At 39.8% G+C, this 18,394-nt stretch overlaps 1 protein-coding gene across 3 annotated transcripts in view; it reads left to right on the forward strand.

The window, feature by feature from the left end:
- Window positions 1–3,371: 3,371 nt before the first annotated feature.
- Window positions 3,372–18,394, forward strand: part of LOC130916373 (tetraspanin-18-like) — a 91,115-nt gene continuing 76,092 nt past the window's right edge. For all 3 annotated transcript variants that reach the window (XM_057837056.1, XM_057837057.1, XM_057837058.1), the window contains exons 1-2: window positions 3,372–3,596; window positions 15,527–15,763. In XM_057837056.1, coding sequence (XP_057693039.1) covers window positions 15,668–15,763 — 96 coding nt within the window. In that variant the 5' untranslated portion in view covers window positions 3,372–3,596; window positions 15,527–15,667. The remainder of the gene's footprint in view (window positions 3,597–15,526; window positions 15,764–18,394) is intronic.

Genomic DNA, 18,394 nt, shown 5'->3' on the forward strand with positions numbered 1-18,394 from the left:
CCTATATCACTTTAATATATTTAAAGTGTGCCCCCTCACTCTGGATGGAAAAATGAAGTTTGAAAAAAATAAAAAATAATCACTTAAAAAAAATAATTAAAAAAATTATATATATATATAATGCAGACCCATAGAAATGTAGTCCAGTCAATACACATACACACAGTAGGCTGTGTGCCAACTAAACATTTTTATAAATTACTATCACGACAATTGTCCTTGACAAATTGTTATTCCCATTCAATTGATGTTCTCATTCAATGTTCTAGATTGCACACAAACAAAAACCGAAATAAACTGACAAACTATTCAATCAGCATGTTTCCAAACGTAGCAGTTCAAAACTACGTTTCCCATAATGCCTAGCACGGTTTAGCTTACTGATAGCTAGCTGAGGCAAAAATCAAACTTTGCTATAAAAGTTTACAATTATCGGCAGCGCGCTGATGCGACAGCAAACGGGATTTTACAGTCAAAGCTCCGACAGAAGTCAACAGTTGCCATTATTATTATTTATCATTAAAAAAAAAAAAAAAAAACTTCAGGCATTGTGGCCAAATCGTCAACCCAGTAGATGGCGGTAATGCCTCATGATGGGGGTAAACTGCCAACAAAAACAAGAAGAACTACTCCCTCCATTCTCGTAGGAGCCATGTCAACTGCTGCCACCCAGCGGTCGGAGGGATTCTCTTCAAATTGGTCCCGTGAAAAATCATAAAAAACAGACATTTTTATGAATTTATAAAACCCGCCCGGACCACGAGGACACTACATGAAAGTAGGACTTGTCCGGGCAAAAGAGGACGTTTGGTCACCCTAATGTATTAGCCAGACGCTAATCAGGATGCAAACAATGTGCCCAGACTACCTGACATCAAATGGAGACAAGACCCATCGAGATTACAAGATTGGTAAGATATAGACTGTTATTATTTTCATGATTTGAAGATGCAGGCATTTGCACATAATTTTATGTTTTTGTCTATCTGATGACATTGTTTAAAAAAATAATAATCAGACTGCATGTTCATTTTGGCAGATCTCATGCAGCACTCATGCATATAAAATAATAATATAAAAACGTTGGGGGGGGGGGGTGAGTCGTTGATGGCTTTCTCCACTTTATTGTGGCAACAATAAGAAAACAAAATAATAGCGGACTGCCGCCACATTCGACCGCGAAGTTTTGCTTCTCGCTCATCTCCGCCTCGCCTCGTACTACCAGCTGCTACTACTTCCAGTCCCAGCGTCTCTTAAACGGATCATGCATAGTGTCTTGTTATGAGCGTTTTGTTGACAAAGGTATCGAACACACGACGTGCGTACAACTTTGTTTCTTTATTAACACATGGAGCTAACAGTAGCTGGGGCTTTCGGCAGTAAGTGGCGTCTAATGGCGTGAGGAAATGTGGTTTTTTCACACAAGCGAACGGATTACAAAGCACCACTTCAGTGTTGTCCCGAGACTACATTTCCCATGATTCACTGCGTGACTTGAGCTGCTCTCTGATTCACTGCGAGATTGACTCAATGCCAACACGCTCGCTGTCACCTGTCAGCGGCTCTCGCGAAACATAAACTAGAAGCTCTGGGAGGTCGCATTTCACAGCATTCTGCCGCGGTCCTCCTCGCCAGTTTTTTGCTCGCCATTCACGCTCGTTTGCATTTGATCGCTAGTCTGATACACTCCCGCTTTTTCGGTGAGGTCTTTTGTGTTTATTCGTTATTGGATCGTTTTTGTTCACCACTGTGAATAAGAGCACTGAAGCAATAGGTGTAAGTCGCCATTTCTGTTCAACCCGTTTTCTCCTGTTTTGTTTAGCGTAAGAAGCTAGGTTAGTGGCAGTCTTTTCTTTGTTCTTTTTCATGATCAGGGTTTAGTTAGCGGGTGGGGTTCAAGTGTAGATTCCTTTTGTTTGTTGTTTTGGCCTGGGCTTACCCTGAAGCCGCGCTTCATCCACATTTTGTACATATTCATTGCGAGTTTGATTGTTGTGTAAATAACTTTGTGCCACTTGTGAAATTGTGTGGCTCGTTTTATGTTACGCCCTTCGCGAGCCGTCCTTGGGACGTAACACTAGCGAACACAACAACAACTATGCCACGACTATTGCCACGAGTTGGCTTTCGGCTAACGTCGCTAGCTTCTACTGTACATTCCACAACAGTTGGCAGCTCTGCTTTGACAAAGTCATCAGTCATCTATCCAAAAATCACACTTACTTTTTGGCAAATCCTTGATCATAAGCAGACCGGTTAAGGAAGCAGGCATCTTCAAAGTGTTTGCAGCAGAGAAGACTACTCGATGATGGCGTGAAATTCATTCGCTTCGTGCGAATGAAAGATGTCCATTTACGTGCCCTGCTATCCTTTGGCCACTCATCCAACTTTTTGTTTGAGTGAGAACAAAACATCGCCACACACCGTCGTGGCATCTTACCGAGAAGCAATGCAACAAACAATACTGTTCTATGGCGGACTTCCCTCGCACTTCCCGGTGTGACGTAATTTCCGAAGATTTCCGAAGATTGCCGAAGAAAAGCATTTTCGTTGTCAAGGGCGTTGCTATGGGTTAAACAAAGAATCTGGAAGGGTTGTGTTAAAAAAAAAAAAAAGAAGAAAATATGCTTATAATTGTTCAGCCATTGATATTATTCAAAAACATGGTTGGCCAACCTTAGTTCACATTTCCCCTTTAAGTGTCTGTGTCACGTGACTGACGTAACCGGTAACGCGCACGGCCAAATGGACACACAAGTACGGTGGGTGAATTGTGCCAAACAAAGGGTCATCACAATATATATTTTTTTAAAAAGCCCTCCTGTTCAAATATTTTCCCCAGAAAATTTAGATTTTAAGCTTTCCAATGACGTATCACACATGCATGTAGGACAATTTTGAAATTTGCCCAAATTGGGGGTCTCAGAGCGGAACTTCAAGTCACCTGAGTGTTGTCCGCCATACATATTACATGTGTATGGCTCAGTCTTGAAATTGTTTATGGCCAGTAAACTCTAGCTTCATCAGAAGAAGAGGGCTGAATAGACTGTTGCAATTCTGCTTTTATTTACAGTATTTATATTGTTGTTGTTGTTGTTGTTTTTTTTTTTTTTACTTGTATGTAAAATAGCTTTTAGGGAATTATTATTTTAATTGCTGCAGTTTCATTATGGTACAATTGAATATAATGGATTTCAGAAAAAGAAATAATTCAATGCCATTATGTGTGAGTGCATGAACATTTTTTGTTAATTTAGCTATTGTTGCGGGGGGGGGGGGGGGTTGATGTGGGTGTTTTTTTTTTTTTGGGGGGGGGGGGGGGGGGGGGGGGTCAGGCACGGCTCTGTTCAAACATGCCAATGATAGAACATGGTCTTACTACCACACACGCACTCGTCTTCCAGAGTAAAAATGACTAAAAAGCAATAGATCTGCGACGTCATCCACACATTCGCGTCCACAAGTGTAGCTCATTAAACCTTTTCTCTGTCATTAAACCAACCTAAAGAGCACGTGGACTCTTAACGACAAACGAATGAATGGATGATGTTGTCGCGCACATCGAACGTCTTTTGGGTGTCACCAAGGCGATTTAGGTGAGTATTAGGGCACCCTTTGTAACACGTCTGTCACTTCTTTCGGCCTGTACACTGTTAAACATATTTTAATAAGCGTAAGGTACGTAGTTTCTTTCTTTCATTTTTTTTTGTGCACCGTGATTTTGTTCTAACTACTCTGTTAGTTCTCAAAACCTTGTGTTCGACACATAAATCACCGAAAGACGAAGCAACTAGAGGTTGGATGATCGGATAATTTTGTAAGTATGACTAACGACCTTAGACGTATTCTACACAACAAATGTTGTTCAGAAGCGGAACTGAATTTAAAAAGTTTTCTGGAATGCCACAGAAGACTACCAGTCGTTTCCTTGTCTAGGGGGGCATTGCGCAAATCCAAAATAAGGGATTAAGTCTGTAAATACAGATCATTACGGATAGTTTAAAACTATTATTTAGTTATTAGTCGCACAAAAACAATTCATGCTCCAGAGCAGGTATAAAGTGAAACGAAACACCTTGATCAGGTGTGCCCTTATGGAAAGAGACTTGTTTAATAAAGTGTATTGGCACATTTTATTCTTTCCAACATGTAAACGTAGACATCAACGTGAATAATTGTCAATATTTCCTGGAAGTAGGGAAAATAAATTGGTTTGATGCAGGGGCATCACTAGACCTAATACAATACTGGGGCACAGAACGAACGGGCAGCACTTTAAACAATGTACAATCAAACCAAAATACACGTATCTGTAAAGAAGTGACTTCTTTTAGTTTTTCAGTCATCAATATTCAAAATTAAAATTTGAATTTCCCTTGTTGATGGTTAATTCACCTCTGCTCAACTTCCATCTCATCTTCGCCTCTTCCTGCACTCTCCTATCACTGCAAATGCAAATGCAATTATTTAGTGTTTCTCAACTGATAGATTGTGACCTAAAAGCGGGGAATGCAATTAATCAGTGTTTCTCAACGACGTGAGGGTCGCCATGGAGCCAGAATATTTATTTATTAATTAATTTATTTATTTTTATTTTTGGGGGGGGTTGTCAAAGCTCCTGAAACTACTGAAATGCAAAGAAAACTGTTTTGGCACAGTTATCTCTATAACACATACAAAAACAAATTTTCATTCGTATTTTTTTCCAATGAGTTGCAAAATAAAAGTGAACAAAAACAGCAATAGCCCCAACCTCCATCTCCTAATTTTTATTTTCCCTCATTTCCTCACATACTAAATGCCAAATCTCAATTTTAACTACTTAAGAACATAGGATGCAAATTATAATTGAAGTTAATGTAATCATTTACTTATTTTTTTAATAAGATATAAGTAACATACATTGAAAAAAATGTCCAAATGACTTGTATTGTGCAGCGTGAAATGGAATATATTTTGAAGATCGCACAAACATTGACTTTTTTTTTTAATCATAAGGAAATGAATAAATAGCCGAACATAAATGAACAAATATTAGTCCTAAGTGCACATTGACAGCTAAGATGTTGTGAACCTCCCCATAAGAGCAAATAAAACTAAATATGATAAATAAGCCTCCTCAACTCTTTTCTTGCTCAAAAAAGGGCAATGTAACATAAAATGGATCAAATCTAAATGTTACATTGCCCTTTTTTGTCACATCAATTCAACAACCTTTTTTTTTTGGTTTTTTTTTTTTGCTGTCCGTGAAATATAATAAATATTGGTGGAAACGGATTACGCTACACAAGCACTTTATTATGCTTGTTGTTAACACTTGTGTATGCAAATCTGATGTTGGTAGATTGTTTTCTTGTTGGAGATGAAATGCATGTGTGGCAGCTTAGCATTTTTTTTAAATTTTTTTTTTACATAGCGTTTTGACAGTTGCCATCATATTTTCGGAATCAAAGCACCGTGCGCCGCAACCACGTTCTGGCCCTGAATCTTATACCGGGACTGCGTTTCTGACCGTTCTGGCTCACTTTCACCCATGCCTAAAAATGGTTTATGTTGCCTAGGTATGTTATCTAGCTTACCTCTCTCATTCCTCCTTGCTGATTTATCCTTGCTGCGAGCAAATAACTTTCTAATATCCATTTGCAAAATGAATGCTGTTTAAGTCAAATAGGGAAAAAAAATCTTTTTACAGATTAGAGGGACTGCAGTAACAAATAAAATGCTTGTAAAACAGCTGAAAATAAAGATAAGCACACATACAAAATTGTTACAGGTTATAGCTAAAGATGGGCAGTTAATTCACACAGATTGATTATATTCATTTTGGTCTATTAAACAAATAGCAATAAATAGCATTATTATTGATATCGTTCAAATACCACATATGTTAACACAATATTAGACAAAGCTCAACACAGATGTAAAAGCGAACAACAAGGATGGGCAGTTTATCTCGCACTAACCTGTAAAGCAGGTTGGAAGATGTAATTTGCACCATCAACTGTATGATTGCCGCGCGCACCGTAATATTGATGGTGCATTCACGTGTTGTTGGAGTTATCGAAAAAATGATTCTTTATTACATGGTGTCGTTGGAGCATTAAAATGAACTACTCTTCTTTGAGGCAACTATGTTTTATCCCACGTTATGATTTTAGAACACATCAGAACGATTTTCCACTAACTCAGATCTCCCGATACACATGAACGGCATATCTTCCGAAGGTGCTTCGCAAAGTGTCAACTCGGTAGGCATTGTCAAAGTTACATAGATAAATTACCATATTAAAAAGCCATGTGCAGATTGTGTATATGGAGTGATTTGAGTACTATGACCATATTAAATAGGCACATTCTGTGGATTATGCTATAAAGACTTAAAACTCCAAAGTACTTTTTTTTTCCTTTTTTACCAGCAAAGGTGGGTAGAGTAGCCAAAGATTTTACTCACGTAAGAGTAACGTTACCTCAAAATAATATTACTGAAGTAAAAGTCAAAGTAGTCGTCCAAAAAATGTACTCAATTACATTTTTAAAAATACTTGGTGAATAGAATACTTAAGTTATGAGTAACTTTGTTAGTCACTGCTTACATTTTTTTTTTTTACCAATGGTATTTTTTCTCAGCACAAAGTTATCGATATGAACTGTTGTTATAATGATACTGTACAATAACCTATTAAATAACCACATTCAGCCAAAGGAAAAAATAAAAATAAAAAATAAAATAATTGAATTCCGGCGAGAGAAAAAAAAAAGGACAGAAATAAAGGAGTATTTGTAAAGCAGTAAGTGCCCTCTAGTGGAGAAACTAGTTCCTAGTTTCAATAGTTGATAGTTCTTTCATAGTTCCTTTTATGAAATTAAAAGGAACATATCTCCAGTTTTCCGTGGTCAATCTGTAGCTTTCATTTTTTATTGTGCTTTAAAGACTGAATGAACAGGCTGGCGTGTTCATAGAACAGCAAGCTTGCGTCTGATTGGTGTAATGGAGTCATGTGAATATTGTTGCAATGTCTCATTAGTGAAATTGTTAGAGCTACTCTTGACATCACTGGCAAAAAAAATCTAATATGTACCATAAAGAGGAAAATGTAACAACTCTTGTGCACACCAAAGTAGCGAAGTAAGATTAGCCTTTTTTTTTTCACAAATCAACTCAAATAAAAGTAAAAAGTATGGCTTAGTAAAACTACTCTTAGAAGTAAAATTTTCTCCCAAAATTACCAAGGTAAATGTTATGGAGTACATGTAACGTATTGCTACCCACCACTGTTTACCGGTGAAAATTAAACTTGGGCACTGCAGCTCAATACTGGGGCACGTGCCCAAGTGAAATATGTCTGGCGACGCCCATTATTCATTGTCTAAGAAATTCATGATTTGCATACTTAATTACTCAGTGCTACCTTCTTTCACGTCAATTTGCACTAGCCACTCATCTTCTGACAAAGATCAACCAATCAATCTCACAGTACTGTCACACTCGCATTTAACAAACAAATCACATAAAATGTTAATATTTAAGCAAGAAAAGTGGACCGTTTATTTAAACTGCGTTCCAAATGTTTAAAAAGTTATATAATAAAGGTGACATATTACTTAAATGGTTGCGAGACAATACAGATATTTAAAAGAAATCCTAATTGAGGACCGGGGTCCTCAGTTAGTGGACCGCAATCCACGAACGGACCACGGCACACCTCTTAGCGGACCCAGAGCAAATGGCACTTAATAAAAACTTTTTAAAAACATATATTATTTGTATGAATCACCGATCTATCACTATGTGCTACTATTCCATCGCTATATTCTGTTTCATTTTTAGTCAAATATGTTCCATGTTCCCACTTCTGTTGTTATCTCTATGAGAATGATGCACTGATTGGCTGAGAGAGCCTGCATGGATGCGCTGATTGGCTGAGAGAGCATACATGGATGCGCTGATTGGCTGAGAGAGCGTGCATGGATGCGCTGATTGGCTGAGAGAGCGTGCATGGATGCGCTGATTGGCTGAGAGAGCCTGCATGCTACTAGCTAGAGTGAACAGACCACAGCAGTGTGAAACACGAGTTGCACCCAGCACTTTATTCGGTTTGTTTACATGAATCTACATGAAACAAAATGTGATGGTCAAAGTTGACCAAGAGAAAAAAATGGACAACAAAAATTGCCGTTTCAATGAGGAAAGGACTGACAAATATGCATCCATTTTACCAACTGCATGTACCAAACCTATGTGCTTAAACTGCTTAAAGAAAATTGCGCTGTTAAAAGTGAAAGCCGAAAGGCAAAGCTCTTGATTTACCAGTCGATCTACGTTCCTACTGTTGGGTCTAATCTTACTACTGTACTAAGAAAATAATAAAAGACCTGAGGGAGGACGGAGAGAGGATCAGAACGGAGACAGGGATAAGGTTTTACTCTGTCAGGAGAAAAAGGTTGATGGGAGCTCGTGGCTCCCAGCAAGCTTCTCTGACTTTCATCCTGAGGAGTGCAGCTTTTATTGAGGGCTTGTTGATGAGTAAAGTACAGTTACAACACTTGTTGTCCAACGTGGCAGGTTCGGTCGGGCAAATTCCTTATTCTAGTCAGTGATTGAACAGTCACACTTCCCGATTAAAACTTCCTGATTGAATTACCTGAGCAGGCAAGATAACATTGTTTTAAACACACATTTGTACTCATAGTACTGTAGCTTGGTGGAAAGGTACTGAGACGTTGTGTGATGAATCAATATATGTGTGTGCTTCTATCAATCAGCAGAATGTGAACAATGACCTGTAAGCACATGACGATGGCTAAAACTGTATTCTTCATAATAGCTTGGGAGTGCGCGTATAATAGCTGTGGAAGAGCAAACTGGCATAATACTGTATATTTGGCACCCAAAAACAAGCTTATCTTACATTTCCCCCCTGTTGTGGGTTTAAAACAAAGTGCTTCAATTGGCACTTGGCGTTAACATCTAACCATTACTTTTCTCAAGACGGGTTTGCAGTAACAATTGTCAACAGTACACCACAACATTGGAGTTGAGAAACCAGATAAGGGCGAAAACCTGCTAGGCCAAAATTCCCCTATTCCCTCCCCCCTTCGGGGGGACGAGAGCCTCATTGCCTGGCATCTCTGGAAAAAATACGGACAACATACACTTTAATATGGTAGATAAATGCGACAGTTAAATGTTTGTAAATTCAGGAACTCTTTTGACATATGTAGAGTGCCAAGGTGTCTTCGATGAGTGCACGGTAGATCTGCTTTAGACAAGAGTGTCCTCGTTGTCACTGTCCGTGTCAGACTCATCCTTGACCACTGTGGGTGTGGTGATGAGAACCTTGTTGGGGCCTTCCCAACGTGGGCTGGACCAATTCTTTTGATTTTTATGAAGACTTGGTCCCCTGGAGAGACAGGCTTGGCTCTGGTCTTTCACAGGAGCGGACAGACTGCCAGCAGAGCGGAAAACCCTTCCGCCGGCGGAAAACACTTCCACCGCTCTTGATGACTTTAGGTGAGGTCGGGACATTAGGAATCAGGGCCTGGTGGACTGGCGTCGCTAGGTCCTTCTGGCAACCGGAAAACTTGCACTGGGATTGATGAATTCTTCCAGCGCATCCGTAGACTTTCACTGCAGTCGGGCTGACGCCAACCATCTCTTTAAGGACCGTCCCAGCGTTCACTGTCCAACCTGGCACACTGCAACACTTTCAGGAACACCAAGTCTCCGACCCGCACCTTGAGAGTCTGTGGATCGGAACATTCTGGCAGATCATTGTTGTCTCGAACTTGTCTTAGATCAAACTGTTTCTTTATGTGAGCTGGAATGCTGCCAGAACCTTTAACAGGTCCTGGAGTTAAATCTGGAAGTCTAAAAGGTGGCAAAGTCTTTCCTTGTGCATCAGTCTGTTACTAATTTGTCCTTTTGTCTTTTCCAATAGTCCGGCAGACTGGGGTCTGTACATGCAATAACTGCTTTTTCGTCCTCAAATGCGTTACGAAAAATCTTAACTAATCTAGAAAATATATCTATTATCACCAGGCAATATCTTTTCCCCAATACTCTATTTAACTCAATGTAATCCATGTGCAATGTATGAAATAGTTCAGATGGTTCTGGGAACCTCCCTCTTATTCATCTCTCTTAACCTTGTTTATGCAAAGTAAACACTGGTTGAAAAAAATTTTTTGTTTTCCAAGCATGAATTGAAGACATTTTTTCAAGCATGAATTGAAGACATTGGGCCACAATTGTCATAGTGTCTATTAACCAATTATTAACCAACTCAATCCTCCCCCCTGTAGACACTTGACAATCATGTGGCTCAATTCAGCTGCCCATATGATCAATAATTTAGGTAGAAACCTTTCATCGCCCATTTTTGTTTTTCTGTTTGCGATGCTATGTTTTTATAGCCTTTAAGTTTTTTATCTATTAGTTGTTGCGGTTCAGTTTCAGCCAATAGGTGTATTTTAGCTTTATTGCGTTGAATTACAACCGCTATCTTGGCTGCTTCATCTGCTAGCCTGTTCTGGATTGACACGTTATCAAGGCCATCAATTTGGCTTCACATTTACAAATGACTAACGCATTCGGTAGTTTGATTACATCCAGTAATTGTTTTAACTTGTGTTACCGTTACTATTATCGTATCAAAAACAGTTTACGTTCCGCAATCAACCCAAAGTTACAGAGTTACAATTCTCCCAGTATAATAATTTCCACTTGGCAAATGCCAATATTTGCTTATGATCAATTTTTTGTCAGCTCCCATTTTAATCAGTAAATTGAGTTTTGCAGTGGCCTTAATGTTCCACTCAAGATTACAAAAATGGAATGAATTTGTCTTTGTTTTGGAATTTCTTTAGAGCTGACAAAAATGTCTTTTCACCTTTGGGTCACTGTTGAAGATTCATCAACACGTGATCCAAAAATTACGATTCCATGACGCAATTATAATCTATTCAATTAATTGTTTTTAGTCAAATACAGTATCTCAATAGGCCTAGGGTATATTTTGGGTAAATTTTGTAATCAATTTAAATTTCTATTTCAAATTTGAATTTTCCATATCACAGTGTGTTGTCCACATAAGTCAAAATCAGACTTTTTTACCCAGGCAAAGTTTTTCATTTGAATGGGAGGGTATTGTGGGACAGATATACTCTTTTAAGCAATCTTTTTTATTCCACTATGACTTCTCGTCTATTCTTTAACACCTAAGTAAACACTACCTCTTATAGCATTCAATTCAATTTTTAATTCCAATCATTTTCAACTGACATCCATATAATTTATAATGGAGGATAATTCAGCAGTCTAGAGGAGAACAAAGAATGTTTTTTCGTGCACTTAAAAAACATCCACCTGTATCTCACCCCAGGTTGGTAGAATTATCTGCTTGACGTGTGAATTTTAGAATGTTTTTTAATCCCAACTTTTGATTTGTTATCATTATTTATACACTCCCTGTAACAACTTTTTTCCCTAGTTTAAACTATTTCTGCCATTCTTAAAAAGCGGCAAGTTTAGAATTGCTCTAACGTCTGCTAAAACTTTTTTCATCAGCTATTAATATTTATTCATTTTGTGACATATACCAAACCGCTGCTCCTTCCTCAACAGGAGTTTGCTAATCAACATTTGGACCTATCTTTATCTATAAGACTTGCATTGATATCTATTATCATTCCCAAGAATTAATGGGAAGTCTTTTTGACAGTTCTTACTGTATTTTGCCATGTACTTCAAAATCTAATTTAGTCGATCTATTTCAAATTACTCTACTTACTTGGAGTAAATATTATTATTTGTTCCTATTAGCTCGATACATCTAAAAGTTGGTCATTTCTCACCTGAATTCAGAAGAATTTACTTTCAAATAATATTTTGAACAATATCTATTCTTGAATGAAGAACATTTCTAACAATCTTAATTTTCTTTTTATCAAACATACTAGCTCTTTGCTTTGTTCTTTTCCCATTTTTACTTTTGGTTTTTATCAGTTTTCAAACGCAACGCTTTTACGTTTTATTTACGTCGCCTATTTAATCCCCTAGTTGTTTTGTGTTCAGTTTTGGTCGCCTGTATTTTATTGCCGTGCACGGACTTTTCACTTTTGCTTTTTATCACGCTATTATGTTTGCTTTACCTTGTCTCTGACTCCGGGTTCGGACGTTTTTATAACTTTTTATGGCTCGGTGCTTCGGCCCGCTTTCCGCAATATTTTGTCTTTACTTCGCAAAATATCGCCTGTGTGTTAGTCCTCAGTCCTTCGAGGATTACTGTTTACGTAACGTTTTTAGACCCTTTAAACGCACGCAATTCGTCACACAATAGTTCAGTACTTCGAACTAGGATGGTTTAAATTTCAACGGTTTACTTAACGGATGTTCCGTACTTCGAACTATTATGAGTCAGTACTTCGACTTCACAATTCAATCCGCCCCGTATTTAAACCCGAAAGCGTCAACAACTTAATTAAACTTTATCCTACCTCACTCCGTCCTGCCCTGGTTCGTCTGGGACCTGTCACCGGCAATCCGGGTCGTCGCAGGAACAAAGGCGCAGCCGTCCGTTCATGAGAAAAAGGTCGTAAATATCCCGGCGGCGTCCGTTGGCCCCGCGGCGGTCCGGATGAACGCGGATTTTTAGATCCCGGGTTTCGGCACCAAGAAATGTTGGGTCTAATCTTACTACTGTACTAAGAAAATAATAAAAGACCTGAGGGAGGACGGAGAGAGGATCAGAACGGAGACAGGGATAAGGTTTTACTCTGTCAGGAGAAAAAGGTTGATGGGAGCTCGTGGCTCCCAGCAAGCTTCTCTGACTTTCATCCTGAGGAGTGCAGCTTTTATTGAGGGCTTGTTGATGAGTAAAGTACAGTTACAACACTTGTTGTCCAACGTGGCAGGTTCGGTCGGGCAAATTCCTTATTCTAGTCAGTGATTGAACAGTCACACTTCCCGATTAAAACTTCCTGATTGAATTACCTGAGCAGGCAAGATAACATTGTTTTAAACACACATTTGTACTCATAGTACTGTAGCTTGGTGGAAAGGTACTGAGACGTTGTGTGATGAATCAATATATGTGTGTGCTTCTATCAATCAGCAGAATGTGAACAATGACCTGTAAGCACATGACGATGGCTAAAACTGTATTCTTCATAATAGCTTGGGAGTGCGCGTATAATAGCTGTGGAAGAGCAAACTGGCATAATACTGTATATTTGGCACCCAAAAACAAGCTTATCTTACATTTCCTCACCTATGGTCACGAGCTTTGGGTCGTGACCGAAAGAACAAGATCCCGGATACAAGCGGCCGAAATGAGTTTCCTCCGCAGGGTGTCCGGGCTCTCCCTTAGAGATAGGGTGAGAAGCTCGGTCATCCGGGAGGGACTCGGCGTCGAGCCGCTACTCCTCCGCGTAGAGAGGAGCCAGCTGAGGTGGCTCGGGCATCTGGTTCGGATGCCTCCCGGACGCCTCCCTGGAGAGGTGTTCCGGGCATGTCCCACCGGCGGGAGGCCCCGGGGACGACCCAGGACACGCTGGAGAGACTATGTCTCTCGGCTGGCCTGGGAACGCCTTGGGATCCCGCCGGAGGAGCTGGTTGAAGTGGCTGGGGAGAGGGAAGTCTTGGCTTCCCTGTTAAAGCTGCTGCCCCCGCGACCCGACCCCGGAACAAGCGGAAGATAATGGATGGATGGATGGAAAAGTGAAAGTGTGAAACACAATTATGTTAAAGGGCACAGCTTTTTTGATGAGAAGTTTCCTCCTGAATCAGAATTGAGAAGGCAATAAATTAACAGGTTGAAGCAGTCATATCAAGAGTCAAGCAAGGTTATTGTTAAATCAATGACACAACAACAAATTGCAACGGAGTGCTCACTGATTGTCATGTGCATGACTGAAGTGATGGCAGTAATGTTCGAAGGAAAAGAGAAGGAGGAAATGACAACCAAATTTAAACAAATCTCACTCCGAGATTCATCAACCACAAGATGCACTGAAGTACTGGCTGATGATGTGAGAAAACAGCTTTGTGACCCCCAAATGCCATTTCTCTCACTAGGCAGTGTTTTACAGTTAAAGTTAGTGTCCATAATTATTTTGTTTGCACCTTAATGACAGAGCTTGTCATTTATGTTCTGTACATGGGAACATGTGCTGTACTACTTGCACGTTTTCTTTTTTGTCCAGTAGTGTTTTACAGTTACAAAATATACTGTCATTAGTTATTGTTTGCCCCTTAATGACAGATCTTGTCAATTATTTAGTGTACATGTGTAAACATTGTACTTGCATGTTTTTTTTGTATTTTTATTTTGAGTCAAGAGAATGTTTTGTCAATTTATTTTTATTTAAACAGAATGTGCATTGTATATTTGTTTGGTCAAAAGAAAACCACCTTTACATCCGACCTGCCCTGTACTTGACCAACATTCATAAATGTTGTATGAAAAAAAACAAACAATTTTGGACCTTCAAGATTTGTATTTGAGGACCCCTGCTATAGGATGATGAAAAGAGGAAAAAGGGGGGAAATATTGGCACATGACCATGAGGCTAAGACTGAAGGGTTACACATTATTTTAAACTTCACTTTTTAACTTCAACAATCTTTCTATTCATTTAACTCTTTCAGTGCCGTTGACAATGATAGAAGTCTAGTCATGTGGCTCTTTCCTTCCTTCCTTCTGCGAATTGAGTAGTTTGTCACTAGCAGAACATAAGTTCACTCGATGCCACCCTCCCAGGTAAGTACCGCTGTCTATGGCAGCCCATGAGCTAACAAAGATTGCATGCAAAGTTGCTGTCAGAGGTTTTACCAAGCACATCCGCGCGTCCTCCTCCTTACTCCTTCCCCTCTTTTCTGCCGGGATATCCTCCTTAGGCTCTGGGGCGGGTCGTTGGTCTTGTGCTGGTGATGTATTTCTTCTTCTTGTTTGTTCTTCTGTCTCTCCTTTTCCATTTCCCTTGCTGTCCCACCATAACCCCTTCCTGCTGGCTGCTCTCTCCTAATAAATGAAACACATGAATAATCATCACAATGGGAGTATCTCATACTCCTGTCTGATATATTAAAACTGATCAGACCAATAGGACACTCAGATTCCCAGTCTCTGTCAAGCAGCTGAACAGAATAGGTTAAAAAAAATTGTCAATGAATTTTTAGTTTGAACAAGGCTTTAAACAAGTTTATCTTGATGGTGAAATCTAACATTTTAACATTTTGCTCATTGTAAATTTTGGTACAACCATTAGCAATTTCCAGTATGCCAATATTCCAGAAACAAATTTCAAGTGTATCTCTCTGAGACTTGCAAGACTGAGGCGTAATGTGCTTTGGGGTCATGATGGGAGTTCAGAATAGGTTTTAGTTTTAGTCATGACACACTCCCATCATAGGTTTTGGTTTTAGTCATGTCACGCTCTCATCTTGCAAGCTGCAATAAGACCATACTCTCTAATTTTGCCACGCCGGAGATTGTCTGTGGAGCTAAAGCGAACTTTGTTTTTATAGTGCTTTCAGAACTGAAGGAGCTGTAACGAAGTGCTGTTGACGAACATCAACAATACAATCAAAATACACCATCGCCCGCTTCACATCAGGAAAAGCAGAAGAGTTTGCTGGGAAAAAAAGGCTCTTTCCATTCAACAATAGATGATGCGTACTCGCATAGAGCCTGCTGCTTACGGACAGCGCATACCCAATGTAGAGTGTGCAGACCACTACCCGGCCACACGTTATTACAAAAAGGTAAGTGTACAAGTGCTAGGCAACAAACATCTAAACAAAATAACCATTTTTTTGGTTGTCATTTTCAAATCCTGTCCTGCAAGTTAAACCACACCATCATCAGTGTTGTTCAAATTACTTTTGAATAGTAAAGCGTTATAGTTCTTTGAAAAAGTAACTCATTACTAGTTATTCAATTATGAAAGTAACCACTTTTAGTTAACTTACTTAAATATAAAACTATTTAAAAATGGTCACTCACTCCACTCTGTCATGCGCACTTGCCCTCTGCAGCAATGGCATGCGTAGTGTTCATTCAACCCGTTTTGTGTGTACATAAGCTGTGTTTGTGTGTGCACAGCCCAACAAGTAGGTCCCCAACTCTGTCAGACTCTGATTGGCTAACCCTGACATCTATTGTACAATTACTGTTTAAAAAAAAAAAATAATAATAATGAAGAGAATATCTACTTGCCTTGAGGTTGTTGTTTTTAAGTGTAAAAATATTAATTAAGAGCCTCCAAAAAGTATTTGGACAATTTTATGTCAAGAATGTCTCAATGATTGCCTGGTACACCAGACTCACTGCTGTTCCAGCAATTGAGTCTGGCCACCATTCAGCGGATACAATTTCCAGGGCGGAGCAAGCCACAGCAAACAGACAGCGGAGTGGACCAATCAGCGACGGGCAGACGTGACGTTAGTAAAACGACGAGGGCAGGACGAGGGACTTGCGCGCGAAAGGAAACATACGAGGAGAGCGGAGTTTATTCAACATGGCTAGCGCGAGACAGACTGTTGTCAATGACTCGTGTCGATGTGTTTTTGGTAATTTAAAACTGATTCTACCTTGGATTGGAACATATTCTCGGCTCTGCTGTTCACCATCTGTGTGTTGTGGAGACGACTTCCGACGCGCAAGAGTGACGTTGCTCGTTAAGAACACGTCACGCAAATAAACGAATCTGATTTGTCGATTGATTTTGTACCTGCTCGAGAGGCCGTTAATGGGCTGGTTCCCAGACCTTTCTCTCAGTGTTTGAAAAATACAGGGAGAACAGTCTGGCAGTGCCAGGCAATCTCAATGATACACGGCTGTAATTTAAAAAAAAATTAAAAAAATTGATAGTCAATTGTCAATCATAGCAGCCTTTAGTCTGACTTCCATTTGACAGTAATACATTTGAGAGGATCTTAATGGTGAGACTTGGAGAGCTAAGTATTGTTTGGCCTGTAGCTTGTGTAAAAGGTTAATTTGGAATGTTTTTTTTTCTTACATTCCAACACCTTTCTTCTGTCATCTACAAATAAAATGAATACAGTAGGGGATCTCAATTCAGCCGTCATTACACTTTTTAGCAGGGCTTGGAGCAGAGAGGGCCTAATTAAAAAATCTCAAGCTATTGGGCTGGCGGCTGAGCTCAAAAGGACCAGCAGGGTGATAAATACAACAGAATCAATATGATTTAGAGTAGGTTTTAGCTGTGGATCTAAATTTCCTCAGAGGGGAAAAAATAGTATGCAAACCTTCACATCAACAATATATAGTGTGCCAATTCTAGTATATTTCACTTTTCCCTTCAAGAAATTTATTCTTTCCCCATAGTTTTATTAAAGCTGCTTCGCACCATAACTGCATTTTAAATTTTTCTTAAATACTCACTGTAAAGTGTGTGTCTATATTAGTTTTCTATTTCATTTTACATGAAACATACATGAACATAAAAAAAACCCTTTTAGTCAGGCACTTTTACACTAGTGCATTTCAACTCCTCAGCCAAACTTAGTATGAAGAGTGCAACATGCAGGCAGCAGTCTCCCCAACAGTTTGTATACCAGTGGCGAAGTCTGCAAGGGAAACTCAACTTCCCCTAAAGCAGGGGTGAGCAAACTGATCCTCGAGGGTCTTTGTTCCAACTGATTCAGGACAGACAGTTTAACCAATTAGTTTTCAGCGTAAACAAGCACCTGACTGCAGTCAACTGATTGCACTTGTAAGAAACCAGATCAGTCAAAGGCTGTCCTAATAATGGGTTTGATCATAAACTCGCACCTACTGCAGTTTTTTGTGGAATAGTTTGCCCAGCCCTGCCCCAAAGTGTCAAATAAGTGATCAAATGTATACTGTTGTATGTAGTGATGGGTTCAGTGAGACTAACGCACTGGCGCGTGCGCCGAGCTCATGGAGCAACCCCTGCGTCCGTGCGCGTATCGCTACAAGAAAATCATGTGACTGATGCATGAACTCATTGAACTGTGTCGACACAGTCATGACGCGGCAAACTGGTTCAAAAGGAAGCGCGTCTGTCAACGCGATGGAGCTGCTGAAACAATCCAAATCTTACGGTTACTTCCTCATTGTCTGTGGAAATGGACGTAACACAGGGAAAACGCACTTGTCATCTTCCATTCAAAATACAATTAATTTTAAGGTAACTCTTAGTTTATTCGTGTGACGGGTACATCCGGGTCCGTCGTTTGCCGTGCATGGAAATATCCCTTTCGATGCCTTCACGAGTACTCGTTGGCATTAAACCTGCTGGCTTAGTGGTCACAGCACTCGCCATTCGTCCGCGATGCGTCATACGCGCGGGTATGAGTCCTTGTCTGAACGCGGTGAACTGATCGCTTCGCATGGCGCGGCTCCAAAAA

Source organism: Corythoichthys intestinalis, chromosome 5 (genome assembly GCF_030265065.1).
Source record: "Corythoichthys intestinalis isolate RoL2023-P3 chromosome 5, ASM3026506v1, whole genome shotgun sequence".
In the NCBI taxonomy this organism is placed as follows: Eukaryota; Metazoa; Chordata; class Actinopteri; order Syngnathiformes; family Syngnathidae; genus Corythoichthys; species Corythoichthys intestinalis.